This window comes from Balaenoptera physalus, assembly GCF_965194825.1.
Source record: "Balaenoptera physalus genome assembly, chromosome: 2".
In the NCBI taxonomy this organism is placed as follows: domain Eukaryota; kingdom Metazoa; phylum Chordata; class Mammalia; order Artiodactyla; family Balaenopteridae; genus Balaenoptera; species Balaenoptera physalus.
The window spans coordinates 67,398,953-67,416,024 of NC_138883.1; the positions used below are offsets into that span (position 1 = coordinate 67,398,953).

The 17,072-nt window shown below is 40.0% G+C and overlaps 2 protein-coding genes across 12 annotated transcripts in view; one reads left to right on the top strand and one right to left on the bottom strand.

Annotated features, from left to right (window-relative positions):
* AP4S1 (adaptor related protein complex 4 subunit sigma 1) overlaps window positions 1–4,340 on the bottom strand; it is a 76,044-nt gene extending 71,704 nt beyond the window's left edge. For 3 of the 6 annotated variants that reach the window (XM_082452291.1, XM_082452293.1, XM_082452294.1), the window contains exon 1: window positions 3,937–4,339. The gene's annotated coding sequence lies outside the window, so the exon portion shown is untranslated. Of the gene's footprint in view, window positions 1–3,936 lie in introns of all 6 variants that reach the window. The other 3 variants (XM_082452289.1, XM_082452290.1, XM_082452292.1) reach the window with 3 other exon arrangements.
* The window catches only part of STRN3 (striatin 3), a 122,492-nt gene continuing 108,226 nt past the window's right edge, over window positions 2,807–17,072 (top strand). Inside the window, exon 1 of one of the 6 annotated variants that reach the window (XM_082452111.1) lies at window positions 2,807–2,901. Coding sequence is in view for 5 of the 6 variants with exons in the window: in XM_082452107.1 (XP_082308233.1) it covers window positions 3,529–3,810 (282 nt within the window). In the remaining variant the exon portion in view is untranslated. Of the gene's footprint in view, window positions 2,902–2,982; window positions 3,811–17,072 lie in introns of those variants that run through there. The other 5 variants (XM_082452107.1, XM_082452106.1, XM_082452108.1 and 2 more) reach the window with 5 other exon arrangements.

Genomic DNA, 17,072 nt, shown 5'->3' on the forward strand with positions numbered 1-17,072 from the left:
GCTAATGGGGAAAAAAAAAACCCTTAAAATTCTAAACTGATTACAGATATAAATAGGCAGGCATTGAAACTGAGAGAATCAATGGGAGTGGAGGATAAATGAACAAGACTGATGAAAGGACAGAACAAACAGGAAGTTTCAAAGGTTGATGCTGAAAAGAGGAAATGACTCAGTCACAGTTTAGGAAGGGAATTCCAGTTAGGCGAGTTGTAGGTGAGCCTGGGAAAGCTCATTACCTACAGAGAACAAGATTCTAGGAGCTCACTGCAGACTGTCCTTGGAGTCATGTACACAAAGCATAACATCAATACTGTAAAAAATAATCTCCCAATAGAGGAGAAAATTTTGGTGTCTTTTACTGTTAGTGCTCATGACAGTTCTGGTCATTGAACCTCAAGAGATAATTGGTACAATGGTAGCAAAAACTGGTAAAAAAAAGATTGAGGTGAAGGAAAAATATTCATATTAGTCTAGTATGAATTTAAGTTATTCATCAAACATTTATTGGGGATTTCACTGTCCCAGGCACTGGGGGTACAGTTTTCAACAAGAGGGGCATAGGTCCTGCCCCTCTAGGAGGCTACAATCCTTCAGATAAATGACTATGATCTGGGAAGAATATGGTTTAGGATTGCATTGCTGACATTTATAAAACCATGGACAAAGTGAATCCAGACATGTTCAACTGGAATTCTTCAAATAGGGAGTGTAAGAGACAGATCTGGATAAGACTTTGAGGAAGTAAGGGTGCTTGGTGCTAAGTAATTTGCCTAAAACTAGACTGGAAAGTTTGTGAAGGCAGAGATTATGTCTGTTTGATTCACAGTGGTTCACCAGCGACTAACAGAGTATCTGAAAACTAGCAGCCAATCCAGAAATTTAAAAAAAAATAAAAGAAAGTAAATAAGTGAAGCAAAGATTTGCAGTACCTGTTATGTGACTGTCTTGTTTTCATAGTGTTTAGTATGTCACCGAGGAGTACATATATAGACAATTTAAATACAATGTAATAAGTATTAGGAGTTAAGCATGGGATACTATTAGGATACTATACTAAATAATTCATGGATCTGGAAAGCTTCTTGGAGGAAGAAATACTTAAGATGAGTTTTGAAGGAAGAAGGGAAGGAAAGCCAATTGGATACAGCATGTATTAAATTCTTGTGGAATGAAACAGCATTACACATTTGAAAACCCAAAATGGTGCAGATTAGCTGGAGAGAACGGGGTACCATGATGGTGTGATGGTAAATTAGGCAATAAGGACTTTTATATACTATGCTAAAATTTGGGCTTTATTGTAAGTCTGGTGATCATTAATATATTTTAAGCAGGGAGTGATAGGATCAGATCTGCCTTTTGAAGATCACTCAGGCATCAGTGGTAGTGGAAGGCGGGGGAACAGTAGAGGTGGGAAGGTTTAAATTAAGACATGTATGAAGATATGGAATAGAGATAAAAGATATTACTGAGAAAGGGATTGGATGAGGGGGCCAAGTGAAGGAAAGGTACTAGAATGACTGCCAGGCCTCAGGTTTGAATGTGGTGCCACTTAATATGATAGGCAATAGAAGAGCAGACTTTGTTTTTTTTGAAGGTGAGTGGGGAGGAAAAAGGATTATAAATCCAGTCTTTACTTGAACTTGACATACCAGCAGGAAATATTAGTGGGTATGCTCTTCTTTTGATGCCAATGTAAGGGAGATCAGTCACACCCTCTCACAAATTTTTCTTGATGTATATGGGTATTGAGGCAGTACAGTATTTCTGAACTTTTTATGTGCTCTGAGGCCCCTCGCAAATGAACAAGATTGAATGAGCAGGTTGTATGTTGGTTGCTATGAAATGGAGAAATAGTTCTTAACAATTCTGTGACCTCAGACCTCATTTCATATGTAAATAAAACATGGCAGCATGGGTAACAAGTCCAATCTGCTCTCCATTAAACTATAATAACAGTAAAGCAGACATGATAAAATAAGATGTACTACTTTATCTCTTGGAAATTACACCGAGTGGTCGTGTATATTCCATAGCGAAAATTTTATTGGTAGTAGAGAAGCGAAAAATTTGAATGCAATAAATGTTATATGCGATTTTCCTGCATAGCTGTAATTAATGAATCTTTTTTCCTTATGTTGTTAAATATCATTTTTGTCCTATTTTTTAACCAAATGGTTATTAGCTACATTAACTTTTAGAAACTTACTAGTTCATTAAGGATGTTTCCGGGCAACCTAAGCACATAAACACACACGCTATGGTACTTAAACGATTAACCTTGTCTTTTATGTGTATATTACATTCACTAAAACAACCCAGGAAAACATTTTTAGCCGTTCACCTAGGGTTTTAAGTTGTCTTCACAATGCTCTTATTTTCTATTTCCATCAGAAGATTCTGCTATGAATGACAATATTTGTGAGCTCATTTACTTCTAAAATATCAAATTGTTAGTTTAACCAGTCTCCTCCACAGTTTTCTTTCTCCCTCTGCCCACTATCAAGATCTAAAGATTTTCACCTTCCCTTCTCCCAAAAGAAAAATGAAGACAATCGCTACTGCTCCCCTGTCAAACTCCCCAAACACAACCCATCCCAGAATAGGAAAGAAGGGAGGCAAAGTGGTACAAGTTGCGACGCGCGACAGGGAGCACAGAATTGGGACCAAAGCCCAGAGACAGAGAATCAGTCTCCACGTCCGGGAAGATCTGGGCTCTTTGCCAAAAGAGAACGTCCCCAAAGCCCCGGGAACTGACTGGTGCTAGGAAACCAGAGAAAGAGAGAGTGACAGGCAGAGAAAGAGGCCCGACCCTCTGGGACTGCCTGAAAACACGCAAGGAATGCAAAAGAAACGTCAGGAATCCGGGACCGGCTTCGGCCGGACAGAGCAACCAACCAGGTTAAAACCCAGCTCCAAAGGCAGGCGCGCAACTGAGACCCTTGGGTGGGGAACGGCGCTGGGGACTGACTGAGAGAGGGGTACGGATTCCTGGGAAGGCAGAGACCGACTCTCTTCCAAAGATTGGATTCGGTGGCCCACCGTCCGGACTCGGCCGCCAGACTCCCGCAGCGAGCCTGGGGGGCGGGCCTAGGGGCGGGGCCGAATCTCCTTCCCCGCCTCTAACGGCAAGCCGACTGCGTCCTCAGTACGCCTGCGTAGGGTGAGGCCGGACTCTTATTTGGCTAGTAGGCGAGCGGCGGCAGCGGCGTTCTTTACCCGGCATGCTGCGCGGGAGCGGCGGCCCTACGTCTCTCCCCTTCCCAACCCTGCCCCCCCCTTCCCCCTCCCGCCGCGGCCCCCCCTTCCCCTAAAGTGAGTGAGTGAAACTGGCAGATGGAGGAGGGACTGTAATGGCGGCGGCCGGCAGCTCCCTGCTCTGACCCACGGCAGGCATTCAGCAACAACCCCCTCCCCGCCCCTCTCCCAGCCGGCCTCCGCCCCGCCGCCAGCGCGGGGCCACCCTCTCCGGCCCTTCCCCCAGCGGTCGGCGTCTCGCCCTGCGCCCCGGCCGGGGCCCCACACACAATGGACGAGCTCGCCGGAGGCGGTGGTGGCGGCCCCGGGATGGCGGCCCCTCCACGGCAGCAGCAGGGACCTGGGGGGAACATGAGCCTTTCGCCCGGGGGGAATGGAGCGGCCGGCGGCGGGGGTCCTCCGGCCGCCGAGGGAGCGGGTCCCGCGGCAGGCCCAGAGCTGTCCCGGCCGCAGCAGTACACTATCCCAGGGATCCTGCACTACATCCAGCACGAGTGGGCTCGGTTCGAGATGGAGCGGGCGCACTGGGAGGTGGAGCGGGCCGAACTGCAGGTACCTCGCTGGGGTCGGTGTGCGGGACGGCTGCGGTGGCGGGGTTCCCGGCCGGGGGGTGGGGGGGTGGGGCCGGGACGCCCCTCAGTCGGAGCTCGAGGCCTTGGGAGGCCGAGAGAAACCTACCTGTGCGGCTCGGGGGGCGATGGTCCTGGCGACGGCTCTTCCTCTAGCCCCCCTCCCCGCTTCCCGCAGACGCTTGTTACCCAGCCCTCACTAGCTGCGCTGTGCGGGCTTCCTTGGGGCAGCCATTTTGGCTTTTAGTATGGCGTCTGCGGGGGCTCCTCCGGAGGCGGCCTGCGCGGGTCTCCGGGGCTTGGGGCCGAGTTCCTCTCTGTGGGAGAGAGTCCGGCGAGGGGCTGTTGGGCACTGAGCTTGCTCTTGTTTGTGCCTCTTGAGATGGAGAACCGGAGGAGAGGGATTGGGACGGGCATTTTACCACCTTTACCCGGATCACCCCCCTTTTCCGATTTGGCATGTCTGCCCCCCTCCCCCGGAGTTGATAACCCTTACTCCTTGACAGCCACGCTTCTTTCCAGGGCTGCTACCGAGCACAGTGGCTTGCGGCTGACCTGTGAAGTTTTCATTTCCTACCGCCAACTTTAAGTACCTTCTTACCTGGGATGCTGCCTTATTCACTTAGATTCCCTTTGAGTTCTTAGCGACTGACTTATCAGCGCTTCTCTGTACTGAATTTTTCTTTTTAGAATACCCTTCACCGTCCTCCATCCCCTTCTTTACACATAAAAAGCCAAACCAGAATATCTGTGCCGTCTTTATGAAGATTTAATATTAACTGGGAGTAAAGCGTACTTGTCTCACGTTACCAACTCACGCAGGGGAAGCAAAGTTAAATATTCTCAGGATCCTTCATAATTGAGCCGGACTCAGTCTTAAGGTGAAACTTTGATAGGTTGATTTACCTAACTTTTGGAAGATTGTTGGTGTTTTAAGGACTTATGTCTTGTATTTCAGAAGGACTACATCTTTTTAAAAGGATTGTTCAACTCTTTTGGGTGTTTGTATTTATTTTAAAATCACTTTCCAAGGCAAATTTAGGCTTAGAAGAAAAAAGGCATGCATCTAAATAGTGTTGCACCTGTTCTTCAGGCTGGTATATATTTAGAATGTAAGTAGTATTGTTCGCTGACATACATGTCATATATGCCTGGGGTGAATAGTTAGGGAAATGCAGTGTTGAAAGAAGGAAGATTGGATTAGCTTAAAAAGGGTGTCCTCAAACAAATATGTATATCTTCAGTTTGATTTTGAACCAGTCGACTTTTATTTGTCTCTACAAAGTTGGGAAAGTTAAACTTTTGAAAAGTAAGAAACAGATATTTTGACACTTTACCAAGTCTTGAGAAAGTTAATTATGAATTAACACCTGTTAGTCAATTCAGTGTTTTAGTGCTTTGATATACTATTGGGCTCTTAAAAATATAACATTTAAAAAGCTAAAGTCAAAATTGTTTTTTTGTGTGTGTAGTCTGCTTTAAAATATCTGGGATGTATAGAGTTCTGTTGATGTACAACTTTTACTACACTTATGTGCAAACTTAATATTCGGTGTGACGCATTTATTTTTAAAAACTGCATTTACAAATGCATTGAGGCCTGGGCTCACTAAATAATACTTCACCAGTCCCTGATACAGTGTGTATAACCTTTGTACTGTTATAGAAAAGCTTGAATTTAAACACTTTTCAAGTTAGCAATTGCATTAGTCATTCATAAGTTTCACTGGTGTAAGTAGCTGAAAAATGTCTTGTGTCTAAATTAGTAAAAAATCTGTACAACAGTGAGGTCTGTCTATATTGTCTACCCTAGCCCTTGCTTTCCCTTCTAATTCTCTTCTCCTTGACCGAAGTCTTTTAAGGAAGATTCATTTTGCTTGCTTGCTTTCAGTTATCTACTGTTGTCATATTAGTTCTGATATAGCCATTCTAAACTTTTTTTGTTTGCTTTTTTTTTTGAAGAAGTTCTGCAGTGTTTCTAGACTCTTATTTTTTTTTCCAGGAATTTTTATTATTTCACACTGATTCTTTTGGAATAAAATGTTCATGATTGTGTGTTTTTGTTCTGTATATTTCTCTAAAATGTTTTATTGGGCTACTTAGTTAATAGGATTTCAGGTTTGCTTCTGGAATGCTGAATTTGCTTTACACGTCTTCAGTCTTTAGTAAGAATGCTTGTGAGATGCACATTTTAAAATGTATGTGTTGAATAAAAAATTTGTTGGGAAAGTTTAAGTGAAGCATGAATGGATTTAAATTGTAAACTTAATTTTAAGAAAGATAACAGAAATAAGAGAAGTTGCATATCGTTATGGTATACATCCTTGGGTGCACTGTTCATCTATACATTATTTAAAGTATTCAGTATTAAAACTATCCAATAATGAATACAACAAGGCTAAGGTATACCTCATTTTGATATAAAATTTCAGTGTGGAATTATATTTCCTGGCTTTGGAAAGGATTTTAAACTGGAAGTTTGCATTATGGTTCTCTTCCCTGTAAAAGGAATTTTGGGTAAAGGTCTTTCTTAGAAGATTGGAACTAAACCAAAGGATGTCTTAACGCTCTTTCATCTTTGTGATGGTTCCTTACCTGGGACTAAGGTAAAGCTTTGTTAATAAGGCTCTAGGACAGTGATTTCTAAAAGAGAGTGCTAGTGGTAATCACTTGTAAAACTATAAAAAGTATGCAGGCCTTTGTCTCATCCTGCAGAGATTTGGATTGATTTGGTCTAGGGCTTGGGAAAAAATGGACTGCTTGTGGGATTTTGGCAGTCACATTAAATAGAAATTATAACTGCCATTTCATCAGCACTACAACCTTATGAGGTAGGTATCATTTCTATTTTACAGATGAGGAAACACAAACAGTTTAAATAACTTTGCCAGCTATAAAGTATTGCAGCTGAGATTTGAACCCAGGTTTATCTGAATCCAGAGGCTTTGTTTGGTCTTTTTACCACTCTTGAAACCATTGTGTTGTATTGTTGTTTTGGTATTTTTTGTAGAAATGGAATCTGACTTGTAATTCATTATGTGGCATACACCACTTCAGTACATTTCAAAAAAGTTTTATTGAGCCCCCATGGCATGCCAGGTCTAGTTTATATATATTGCAAATATGTCCTTATATTTTTTTCTGTAGTTAGTGTGTAATAAATGCACTTATGGTGTATACAAAATGCTTGTGTGCCAACTATAAAAATATGACATAGGTAATACATAGAAAATGTAGTCCTGGAGTTTGTATTCTAAAATTACTAATTCTCCAGCAAATGTAAACTTTTAATTAGTGTTTGTGTTTGCATACTCTGGCATACAGATTTGTCATAACGTGACAGATATTGCCACCTAAAGATCTTAAGTTAGGAGATGTTTCTCTCAGACATAACTTGATTTCTTCATTTTTAATGGGGGGAGGTAATTGTTTCCCTTTTAATCTGTTATTGCCAGGGTTTTCTTAGGGTAGTCTAGAATAATGATTTGCAAATCCTTGTTCCTTTTCTATTACAAGATTTTTTAAAATCTACTATGAAATTATAAAAAATAAGAACAGTATAGTGATTTTTCATAAAGGTGTTCCTTTTATTCCGAGAGTTTTAGCCTTCATAAAGACTTGCTGTTATGCAGTTTTCCTTTTTCAAATGGTGGTGGCAGTAGAGTAAAAAAATTTTTATTTGATAGAATTAAGAGTCCACAATCTTATGTCATATTCTCCCTGTTTCTTTTTTGAAGTCCTTGGAAACAGAAAGTCTAGGGACCCCTAATCTAGATTTCTTTTCTCCATTTACCCCTTAATCCTGCTGTATAGTCTTTTTTTGCTCTCTCTCCTTATACCTATCTAAACACTTTGTAGAACACTTCTTTCTGTTGGTGGTTGACCTTCAAATTGCCAAATCTTGAGGCCTTCTTACAGATTATATGCACTTAACCAACACTTTCTGCTTTTGACAGTTTCTTCCTCAAAATCCTTTTCTTTGGCCTATATTCTGGGATTTCTTATTTTCCCTTTGGTCCACTTATCACTTTTCTTCATATGTTTCCTCTCCTTTGGTCTCAGTTATCATTACTTGGGGTTCTGGTTCTTTTTGTTTTCACTGTAAATTTCGAAATATACTGTGTTTTTTGTTTTTGTTTTTTGCTGTTATTCCGATGCTTCAGTATTAAGTCCTTTAATCCTAAAAAACCCGATGAGGTGAGCACAATTGGTTTCTTTTGTTGGTGGTGGGTTTTTTTTTTTTTTTTTTTTTTTTGGACACTAGACTATTGGGGCCCAGAGGTTAAGTAATCTGCCTAAGATCTAAGATCGTGTAACTAGGAGTAGCAGAGCTGGGATTTAAACCTAGGCAGGCTGGCTCTAGAGGCCATGTTCTTAGTCACTACTGTATTTTTGACGTTCAGATGTCTCAGACGTATTTCTAACTTCCTGTTTAAATTTTCTACTTCAAATTCAATGCATCCATTATTCAGTTCATCTCAAATGCCTGCCTCTTTCCCCCCACAAAAGGCACTTAACAGGGCTTCCCTGGTGGCGCAGTGGTTGAGAGTCTGCCTGCCAATGCAGGGGACACGGGTTTGAGCCCTGGTCTGGGAAGATCCCACATGCGTGGAGCAACTAGGCCCATGAGCCACAACTACTGAGCCTGCGCGTCTGGAGCCTGTGCTCCGCAACAAGAGAGGCCGCGATAGTGAGAGGCCCGCGCCCCACGATGAAGAGTGGCCCCCGCTTGCCACAACTAGAGAAAGCCCTCGCACAGAAACGAAGACCCAACACAGCCAAAAATAAATAAATAAAATTTTTAAAAAATTAAAAAAAAAAGGCACTTAACATGTTTATTCTCTTTTATTCTCTGTTATGTTTTTCTTTAAATAAATTTATTTTATTTATTTAGTTTTGGCTGTGTTGGGTCTTCGTTGCTGCGTGCAGGCTTTCTCTAGTTGAGGCGAGCAGGGGCTACTCTTTGATGCGGTGCGCAGGCTTCTCACTGCGGTGGCTTCTCTTGTGGCGGAGCACGGGCTCTAGGTGTGCAGGCTTCAGTAGTTGTGGCACGCGGGCTCGGCAGTTGTGGTTTGTGGGCTCTAGAGAACAGGCTCAGTAGTTGTGGTGCACGGGCTTAGCTGCTCCGCGGCACGTGGGATCTTCCCAGACCAGGGCTTTAACCCGTGTCCCCTGCGTTGGCAGGCGAATTCCTAACCACTGTGCTACCAGGGAAGTCCCCCTGTTATTGCTAATGTTTATTATCATCCTTCCCATCGGCAGATGCTAAAGAGATCAGTGGGTCCTTCTAAAAATGTTGAGTCTTTGGGTCTTATTGATTCTAGTATGATTATTCAGTGAATATATTTCAGTGTTATTTTGTGCTACGTACTGGGTATAAAATGATATATGAAGCAAGGACCTTGCTGCTGGTGGAGCTTATACTTGAGAAATAATAAAATGTGATAAATCAGAAATTAACAGGATGCTGAGAAAATAAATGGTGATGGGAAACCTGTGTAGATTGTGAGCTTTCAGGTAAATAGCTAAGCAATTATTGAGCAGTTCCTATATGCCAAGAATTATTTTAAGTTGTTAATACATATCTTAACACATTTAATTTTTGTGAAGCCCCTAGGAGGATAAGGATACTTTTAGATCTTAAGTGTGACTACCTAACCATAGGTTTTTCAGTGGAAAGGAATAGCGTTAAAATAAGTTCTAAAGCAGGAAAGAACTTTGTTGGAAGTGTGAGCTGGATTTTAGTAATTCAGTGGGCTATCTAATATAGATAGCCTCAGTATCCTAAAATATATTTTAATTCAGTGATTATTAATTTTTTGGAAATATAGTCTCCTTTGCATAAAAACTTTGGAACCTTTTCTAGTTAAAAAACAATTTTTTGCCTTCGAATATACTTGAAGCCTAACTACTGACCTAAGGAAGTAACACTGATTTAATCTGTGCTTTAAATTTCTTTACTACAACTGTTTTAGTTCAGGGTGTTCCTTCTGCCTGATTTCTCTGGAGGAATCTTAACGTTTTCCCTCCATACATGCTCCTCTCTTAAGAGTTTATCTTTTATATTGTAAAAGGATGTATCGTATGACTGTATTACATATACCCTTTAATTTTTATTATGGAGAGTTTTAAACATATTAAAAAATAATATAGCAGTCTGTGACCTCCCATAAACTTGTCACTCATCACTCAGTAACAACTCTTGACCAGTCTTATTTTACTTATACTTCTGTCCACTCCTCCCCTGTCCCGAATTATTTTGAAGCAAATCCCAGAAACATACAATTTCATCCATGAATATTTCAGTATATATCTAAAAGATAAGGACTTTAAAAAGACAACTGTTGTAGTTGCATACCAAATTAAGAAAAATGAACAATTCCTTAATATTATTGATATTATCAAATATACGCTGTTTGAATTTCCAGTTTTCTCAGTTATCTTTGAAGAGTTTGTTTGAATCAGGATCCAAATAACACATTGCTATTGGAACCCCCTCCATCTTTCTTTCCTTTTCTTTGCCATTTTTTGTTGAAGAAATCAGATCTTTGGTCTTATAAAGGTTCCCAGAGTCTGTGTTTTGCTGAGTGCATCTCTGATACAGTTTAACATGTTCTGTTGTCCTGTTTGTTTTCCCTGTAACTTGGTTAGTTGGATACAGGGTCTTGATACAGACTGGTTTATTTTCTTTTTGGGGGTGGTAGTGGGGGACAAGACTACTTCACAGGTGGTGATGAGGTCTTTCATCAGAAGGCACAAAACAGTTCGTTGTCTTTCCTGATGTTAGCAGCTGTTGATGTTAGTGTTTAGGAACACTCATCCATTAGGGCCACCCTTAGTTTTTTGTTTTTTTTAAAAAAATTTATTTATTTATTTATTTATTTTTGGCTGTGTTGGCTCTTCGTTTCTCTGCGAGGGCTTTCTCTAGTTGCGGCAAGCGGGGACCACTCTTCATCGCGGTGCGCGGGCCTTTCACCGTCGCGGCCTCTCTCGTTGCGGGGCACAGGCTCCAGACGCGCGAGCTCAGTAGTTGTGGCTCACGGGCTTAGTTGCTCCGCAGCATGTGGGATCCTCCCGGACCAGGGCTCGAACCCGTGTTCCCTGCATTGGCAGGCAGATTCTCAACCACTGCGCCACCAGGGAAGCCCCCACCCTTAGTTTTTAAAAAACTTCAGAAATTGAGATATAATTCACGTAACATCAAATTCACCCCTGTAAAGTGTACAGTCATCCCTCAGTATCTGTGGAGTGATTGGTTCCAGGACTCCCCCACCCCCCTCTCCCCTCTATCCCTGGATGCTGAAGTCCCTATTATAAAATGGTTTCGTATTTGCGTATAAACCATGCACATTATTCTGTATACTTTAAATCTTCTCTAGATTACTTATAATACCTAATACAACGTAAATAGTTGTAAATACAATGTAAATAGTTGCCTGCAGTTGCAAATTTAAGTTTTGCTTTTTGGAACTTCCTGGAATTTTTTTTTCCTGACTATTTGATGCACAGTTGGTTAAATCTATGGATGCAGAACCTTGTGGATACAGAAGGTTGACTGTACATTTCTCTGGTTTTTAGTGTATTACTGTGTTGTATCATCATCATCACTGTCTAATTTGGAAACATTTTCATCACCTACAAATGAACCCAGTTTAACCTGTTAGTAGTTAGTCCCAATTCCCCCTTTTCCTTGGCAATCACTAATTTCTGTCTCTATGATAGAAAGAATAGTCTTTCTATCATAGAATATCAAGAATATTCTGAACATTTCATATAAACGGAATCATACAATATGTGGCTTTTTGTGAATGGCTTCTTTCACTTAAGGTGATGTTTTCAAGGTCCATCCATGTGTAGCTTGTAACGGTACTTTATTCCTTATTAGGGCCGAATAATATTCTGTTGTATGGACATACTACATTTTGTCCATCAGTTGGTGGATGTTTGGATGTTTCTACTTTTTGGCTATTATGAAAAGTGCTGTTATTAACATTTCTGCACAAGTTTTTGTGTGAACATGTTTTCAGTTCTCTTAGGTATATACATAGGAATGGAATTGCCAGGTCATGTTCAACTTTTTGAGGAACGTGCTGAAGTGTTTTCCAAAGTGACTACACCATTTTACTTTCCCACCAGCAATGCAGGAGGGTTCCAGGGCCACCGTTACTTTTTTGTCAACTTTGAAATATATTTTTATTACTAAAAATTTTTTTTTACAAAATACCTTTCCTTTGATTTTTTTTTTTCAAGTTCTGTTTTCTCTCTCATAGACTTTTATTTTTTAGAGCAGGTTTAGGTTTATAGCAAAATTTAGCTGAAAGTACAGACAGTTCCCACATAACTCCTCCCCCATCAAAACCTCCCCCAACATCAATAGCTCCACTACTGTGGCACATTTGTTACAATTGATGAACCAACACTGACCCATTATTATCAACCAAAGTCCGTGGTTTACATTAGGATTCACTCTCTGTCTTGTATATTCTTTGGGATTTGACAAATATATAATGACATGCATCCACCTTTGTAGTAAATAATGCTTTCACGGCCCTGAAAATCCCGTATGTTCCACCTATTCCTTCCTCCCTCACCGAAACCATTGGCAGCTACTGCTCTTTTTGTTGTTGTTGTTTTGTTTTTTTGTTTTGTTTTTGCTTTTTTGTTTGTTTTTGGCTGCACTGCATGGCATGTGGGATCCCAGTTCCCCGACCAGGGATTGAACCCGTGCCCCCTGCAGTGGAAGCAGGGAACCTCAGCCACTGGACCACCAGGGAAGTCCCACCTAGTGCTCTTTTTACTGTCTTCCATAGTTTTGCTTTTTCCAAAATGTCACGTAATTGGAATCATACCATGCATAGCTTTTTCAGAGGGCTTCTTTGACTTGGTAGTGTTCATTTAAGGTTCCTCCTTAAATGTCTTTTTGTGGCTTGATTCATCTTTTTAGTGCTGAATAATATTCCATTGTACATATGTACCACAGTTTATTTGTCCGCTCACCTGTTGAAGGACATCTTCAGTGCTTCCAAGTTTTGGCAATTATGAGTAAATATAGATGTGCAGGTTTTTGTGTGGATGTACGTTTTCAAGTAATTTAGGTATATACCAAGGAGCTTGAATGCTGGATTGTATGATGAGAGTATGTTTAGTTTTTTAAGAAACTGCCAAACAGTTTTCCAGAGTGGCTGTGTACCTTTTTTGCATTCCCACCAGCGGTGATTGACGGTTCTTGTTGCTCTACATTTTGTCAGCATTTGATGTCAGTGTTTTGGATTTTAGCCATTCTAATAGGTGTGTAGTGATATGTCATTTTAATTTGTTATTCCCTAATGACATAACAGTGTTGAGCACCTTATTTGCCATCTGTATGTCTTCTTTGGTGAGGTTCTGTTCAGAGCTTTTGCCCTTTTTAAAATTAAATTCTCTGTATCTCCTCCCTCTTGATATTTACTTTGTTTTGGGATGGAATGGTGTTGGGCCTTGTTTCCAGTCATTTATGAGTAATTGTTCGGTAAATGGCAGTCATATTATTACTTAAAACACGTATATTTACCTTAAGAAGTACTTTAATGACTTAAAGGAATGAGTAATTATAATATCAACTTGCCTTTAGCTGTCCTTCCAGTGAAGCTACCAAAGGCAATGATTAGATTTATTTTATCTGGAGATACTTGTAAAGTCTCTAATTGTAAGAGAGTGAGATCTGTGGTGGTTCCAAAACCTAGTAAATAATCATAATCACCTGGGATCTTTAATAATACAGATTCCCACATTCTATCCCTGGTCATTGTGATTCAGTAGTTTGAGGTAGGATCTGTGTTTTTAAAATGTATAGCTGGTGATTCTGATAATCAACCAGGTTTGGGAACCTGCATGATCAAAGTCTCTTAACGATTTGGTGTAATCCAGCTCTCCATCCTCTTTCCCTTTAACATTGTCATTCCTCCTATTGACATGTTAAACTTGAGCCATATATCACTCCTTCTCTGCACTCACAGTGGCTTGCACTGTGTATGATTACATCGTTGCACTTTTCTTTTTTATTTTCACTTTCTGCTTTCCAGTAAATTGAAGCTACTTGTAACAGGAACTTGCTGTTTTGAATATGCTGCGAATTTTTGTTGGATTCAGTTGAAACACCCTGTGGTGTTTGATTACATAGATGAAACCATTACATGTCCATAGAAAGAACTAATAATAGTACCTGTTAACATTTAATGAGTGCTTTCTGTATGTTTGGAATCATTCTAATTTGTATACCGTGCCTAAATCATAGATAACAAGTATTTCCATTTTAGAGAGAAGGAAACATGGGCAAGAGTTTAAATAACTTGTTCAACATAAAACAGTAAATAGGTAATGAAGCCAGGTGCTGCCGAGTTGCTTTTGACTGATACGTTATGCCATCTTAAGGTAATAACTGGTACCTGGTGTTCATTGGGACCACCTCGGTGGTAAAGAATTGTAAACAAATGACTAATGAATAGGGTCAGTGTCACAAGATTTAAAAGGCTATATATAAGTGAAGTAATTACAAATGTGTAGTGAAATTTTGGATCATGTTTAGATAGATTTTGTTAAAAAGTTTTAAAAATTCTAATTAAAACATTTTCAGACTCTTAATTTTATTTTTTGAATAGTTAATGCATGGTTCAAAATTAAATCTTGTACTTACCATGAGCCTATCCACCCTTAGTGTCCTACATTAGTAACCACTTTTATTAGTAGTACTATATGTATCCCTCCAGTGTTTCTTTATGCAAATAGATGTAAGCAAATATGTATATCGATTTTCTTTCCTTTCTGATACAACAGTTTGTAAACTGTATACCTGTTTTTCACTTTGCTCTTTCATTTAACATGTTTTGGAGATTATTCTGAGTCTGTTAGTAGAGAACATTCTCACTTTTTATAACAGCTGCATAATAGTAGTATTCTACTTTGTGTACATGCCGTAGTTGATTTAATTACTCCACTATTGCTGAATGGTTGTGTTAAAGTTTCAGAAAACATTTGTAACTGTGTTCTTAAATGTGTGAGCAACCAACCAGCCTTCTGCCAAAAATAAACTCTATTATATTGCTTCTTTGTTTTGTAGGATTATAATATTAGCAGTTAACAAAGCATTATACAAATTCGTAATTTTTTTAATTTCATGGCTTGCACTCAAGTCTGAATTAGGGGTCACAAATGTTTTAGCTGTGAAAGCCATTAGTTAACCAGTTTCATTTAAGCTGTAAGTCTGTTACTGAAACCCTGAGGAACAAAGGAGTGAGAAAGACAAAACAAAGAAAAAGATGAAATAGAAAAAAAAGGGGGTGGGGTGGATGGGAAGAGGAATAAAGGCAATGATAGAGAAACAGTGGATGGGTGTGATAATATGCCACCAACAGTTGTCTCAGATAATAAAACTGTTTCAGGGTGGCCTAAACTAACATTTGTGTTTTTGCTTTTTCCCAGAGCTTTAAAAAGTGGACCAGGGACTTCCCTGGCAGTCCAGTGGTTAAGACTCCACGCTTCCAATGCAGGGGACGCGGGTTTGATCCCTGGTTGGGGAGCTAAGATCCCACATGCTGCCTGGAGCGGCCAAAAAAAAAAAAGTGGACCAGACTTCCATAAGCTTATATTTCATAAGAGAGGGTGGGGGTGGGGTCGAGACTCTAGAAAGTATATAATTATGATCTTTATACTTTGCATATATCACTGCACCCTGGTCATTTTCTTCTTAATATTTAATGTAACTTGTAATTTTAAAAATTCTCCCTCCCGCCCCCCACGCACACTTTTAAGATTGATTGTAAGCTCTTTGAGAGGAGGGACCTGTCTTTTTAAAAAAATTAATGTATACCCAGTGTGACAGTAAAGGGTCTGACACATAATAGGTGTTTGCTAAATATTTATTAAATGAGTGAAGTTGCTGAGGATGTTCGATTAAGCTGTTAGATATGAGAAACTGAATTGTAATTTTTGTAGTACCATACGGAAAAAAGCCCACAAGATAGTGATAACACCAGCAGTAAATGACTACTCTTCCCTCATTCCCTCATTTGATATTGGAATGAAACCAAGCTTTCTGTTTTTTATTATAAGGTATTCAAAATACCTTAGTCCTGTCTCCCCCTTGTGGGAAATAGAGTATAAGAGAGATCACAACTGCAGTTAAAATGAATCTGTGCTTGGGATTAATGCATGGGGGTGGGGGTTACTTTTTCCCCTCAAATAGTAATGAATGATTTTTATGAAGAATATTTGATGACTGGGCAATGCTTATGATAAACTAAAAAGCAGAGTTCCGTATTATGTGCTATATCAGCTATGTTAAAAATTATATTGAACAACCCAGTACAAATGTTTTAAAATACCTTTGTGATTTTTGTGTGATGGGATTATTGGCAACCTTTCTACTTTCCCTATTTAAAAAAAATAAAAGGCCCAGCAAACATAAAGTAGGTGTTTTCTTTTATTGAAATGGATATTTCAGAAATGGAGTGTTTTTTTGTTTTTTTGTTTTATTGTTTTATTTATGGCTGCATTGGGTCTTTGTTGCTGCGTGCGGGCTTTCTCTAGTTGCGGCGAGTGGGGGCTACCCTTCATTGCAGTGCACGGGCTTCTCATTGCGGTGGCTTCTCTTGTGGCAGAGCACGGGCTCTAGGCCTGCGGGCTTCAGTAGTTGTGGCTTGCGGGCTCTAGAGCACAAGCTCAGTAGTTGTGGCGCACGAGCTTAGTTGCTCCATGTCATGTGGGATCTTCCTGGACCAGGGCTAGAATCCGTGTCCCCTGCATTGGCAGGCGGATTCTTAACCACTGCGCCACCAGGGAAGCCCCCTGGAGTGTTTCTTTATGCACATGTATATAAAGAGAGAGAGAGGGAGACACAGGTGAACAGACACCGCTGAAAAATACTTTATCATAAAACAGCAAGTTGAACTTAGTGTTTTTAATGAGTTTATATTCTAGTTTATCTTTTCCCCATTTTCTTTTTTAATTGATTTCTTTAAAAACTTAAAAATACCGTGTTTTACTCATGAAGATTTTTTGATGTTTTAAATTTTTTTGTGGTTGGATTTAGTTGCTGTTATTTATTTTGTAAATTTTTACATTAGGTTTTTTTTTTAATTTTTTAAATTTATTGCAGTGTTGGGTCTTCATTGCTGCAAGCAGGCTTTCTCTAGTTGCAGTGAGCGGGCTTCTCATTGCGGTGGCTTCTCATTGCGGAGCACGGGCTCTAGGCACATGGTCTTTAGTAGT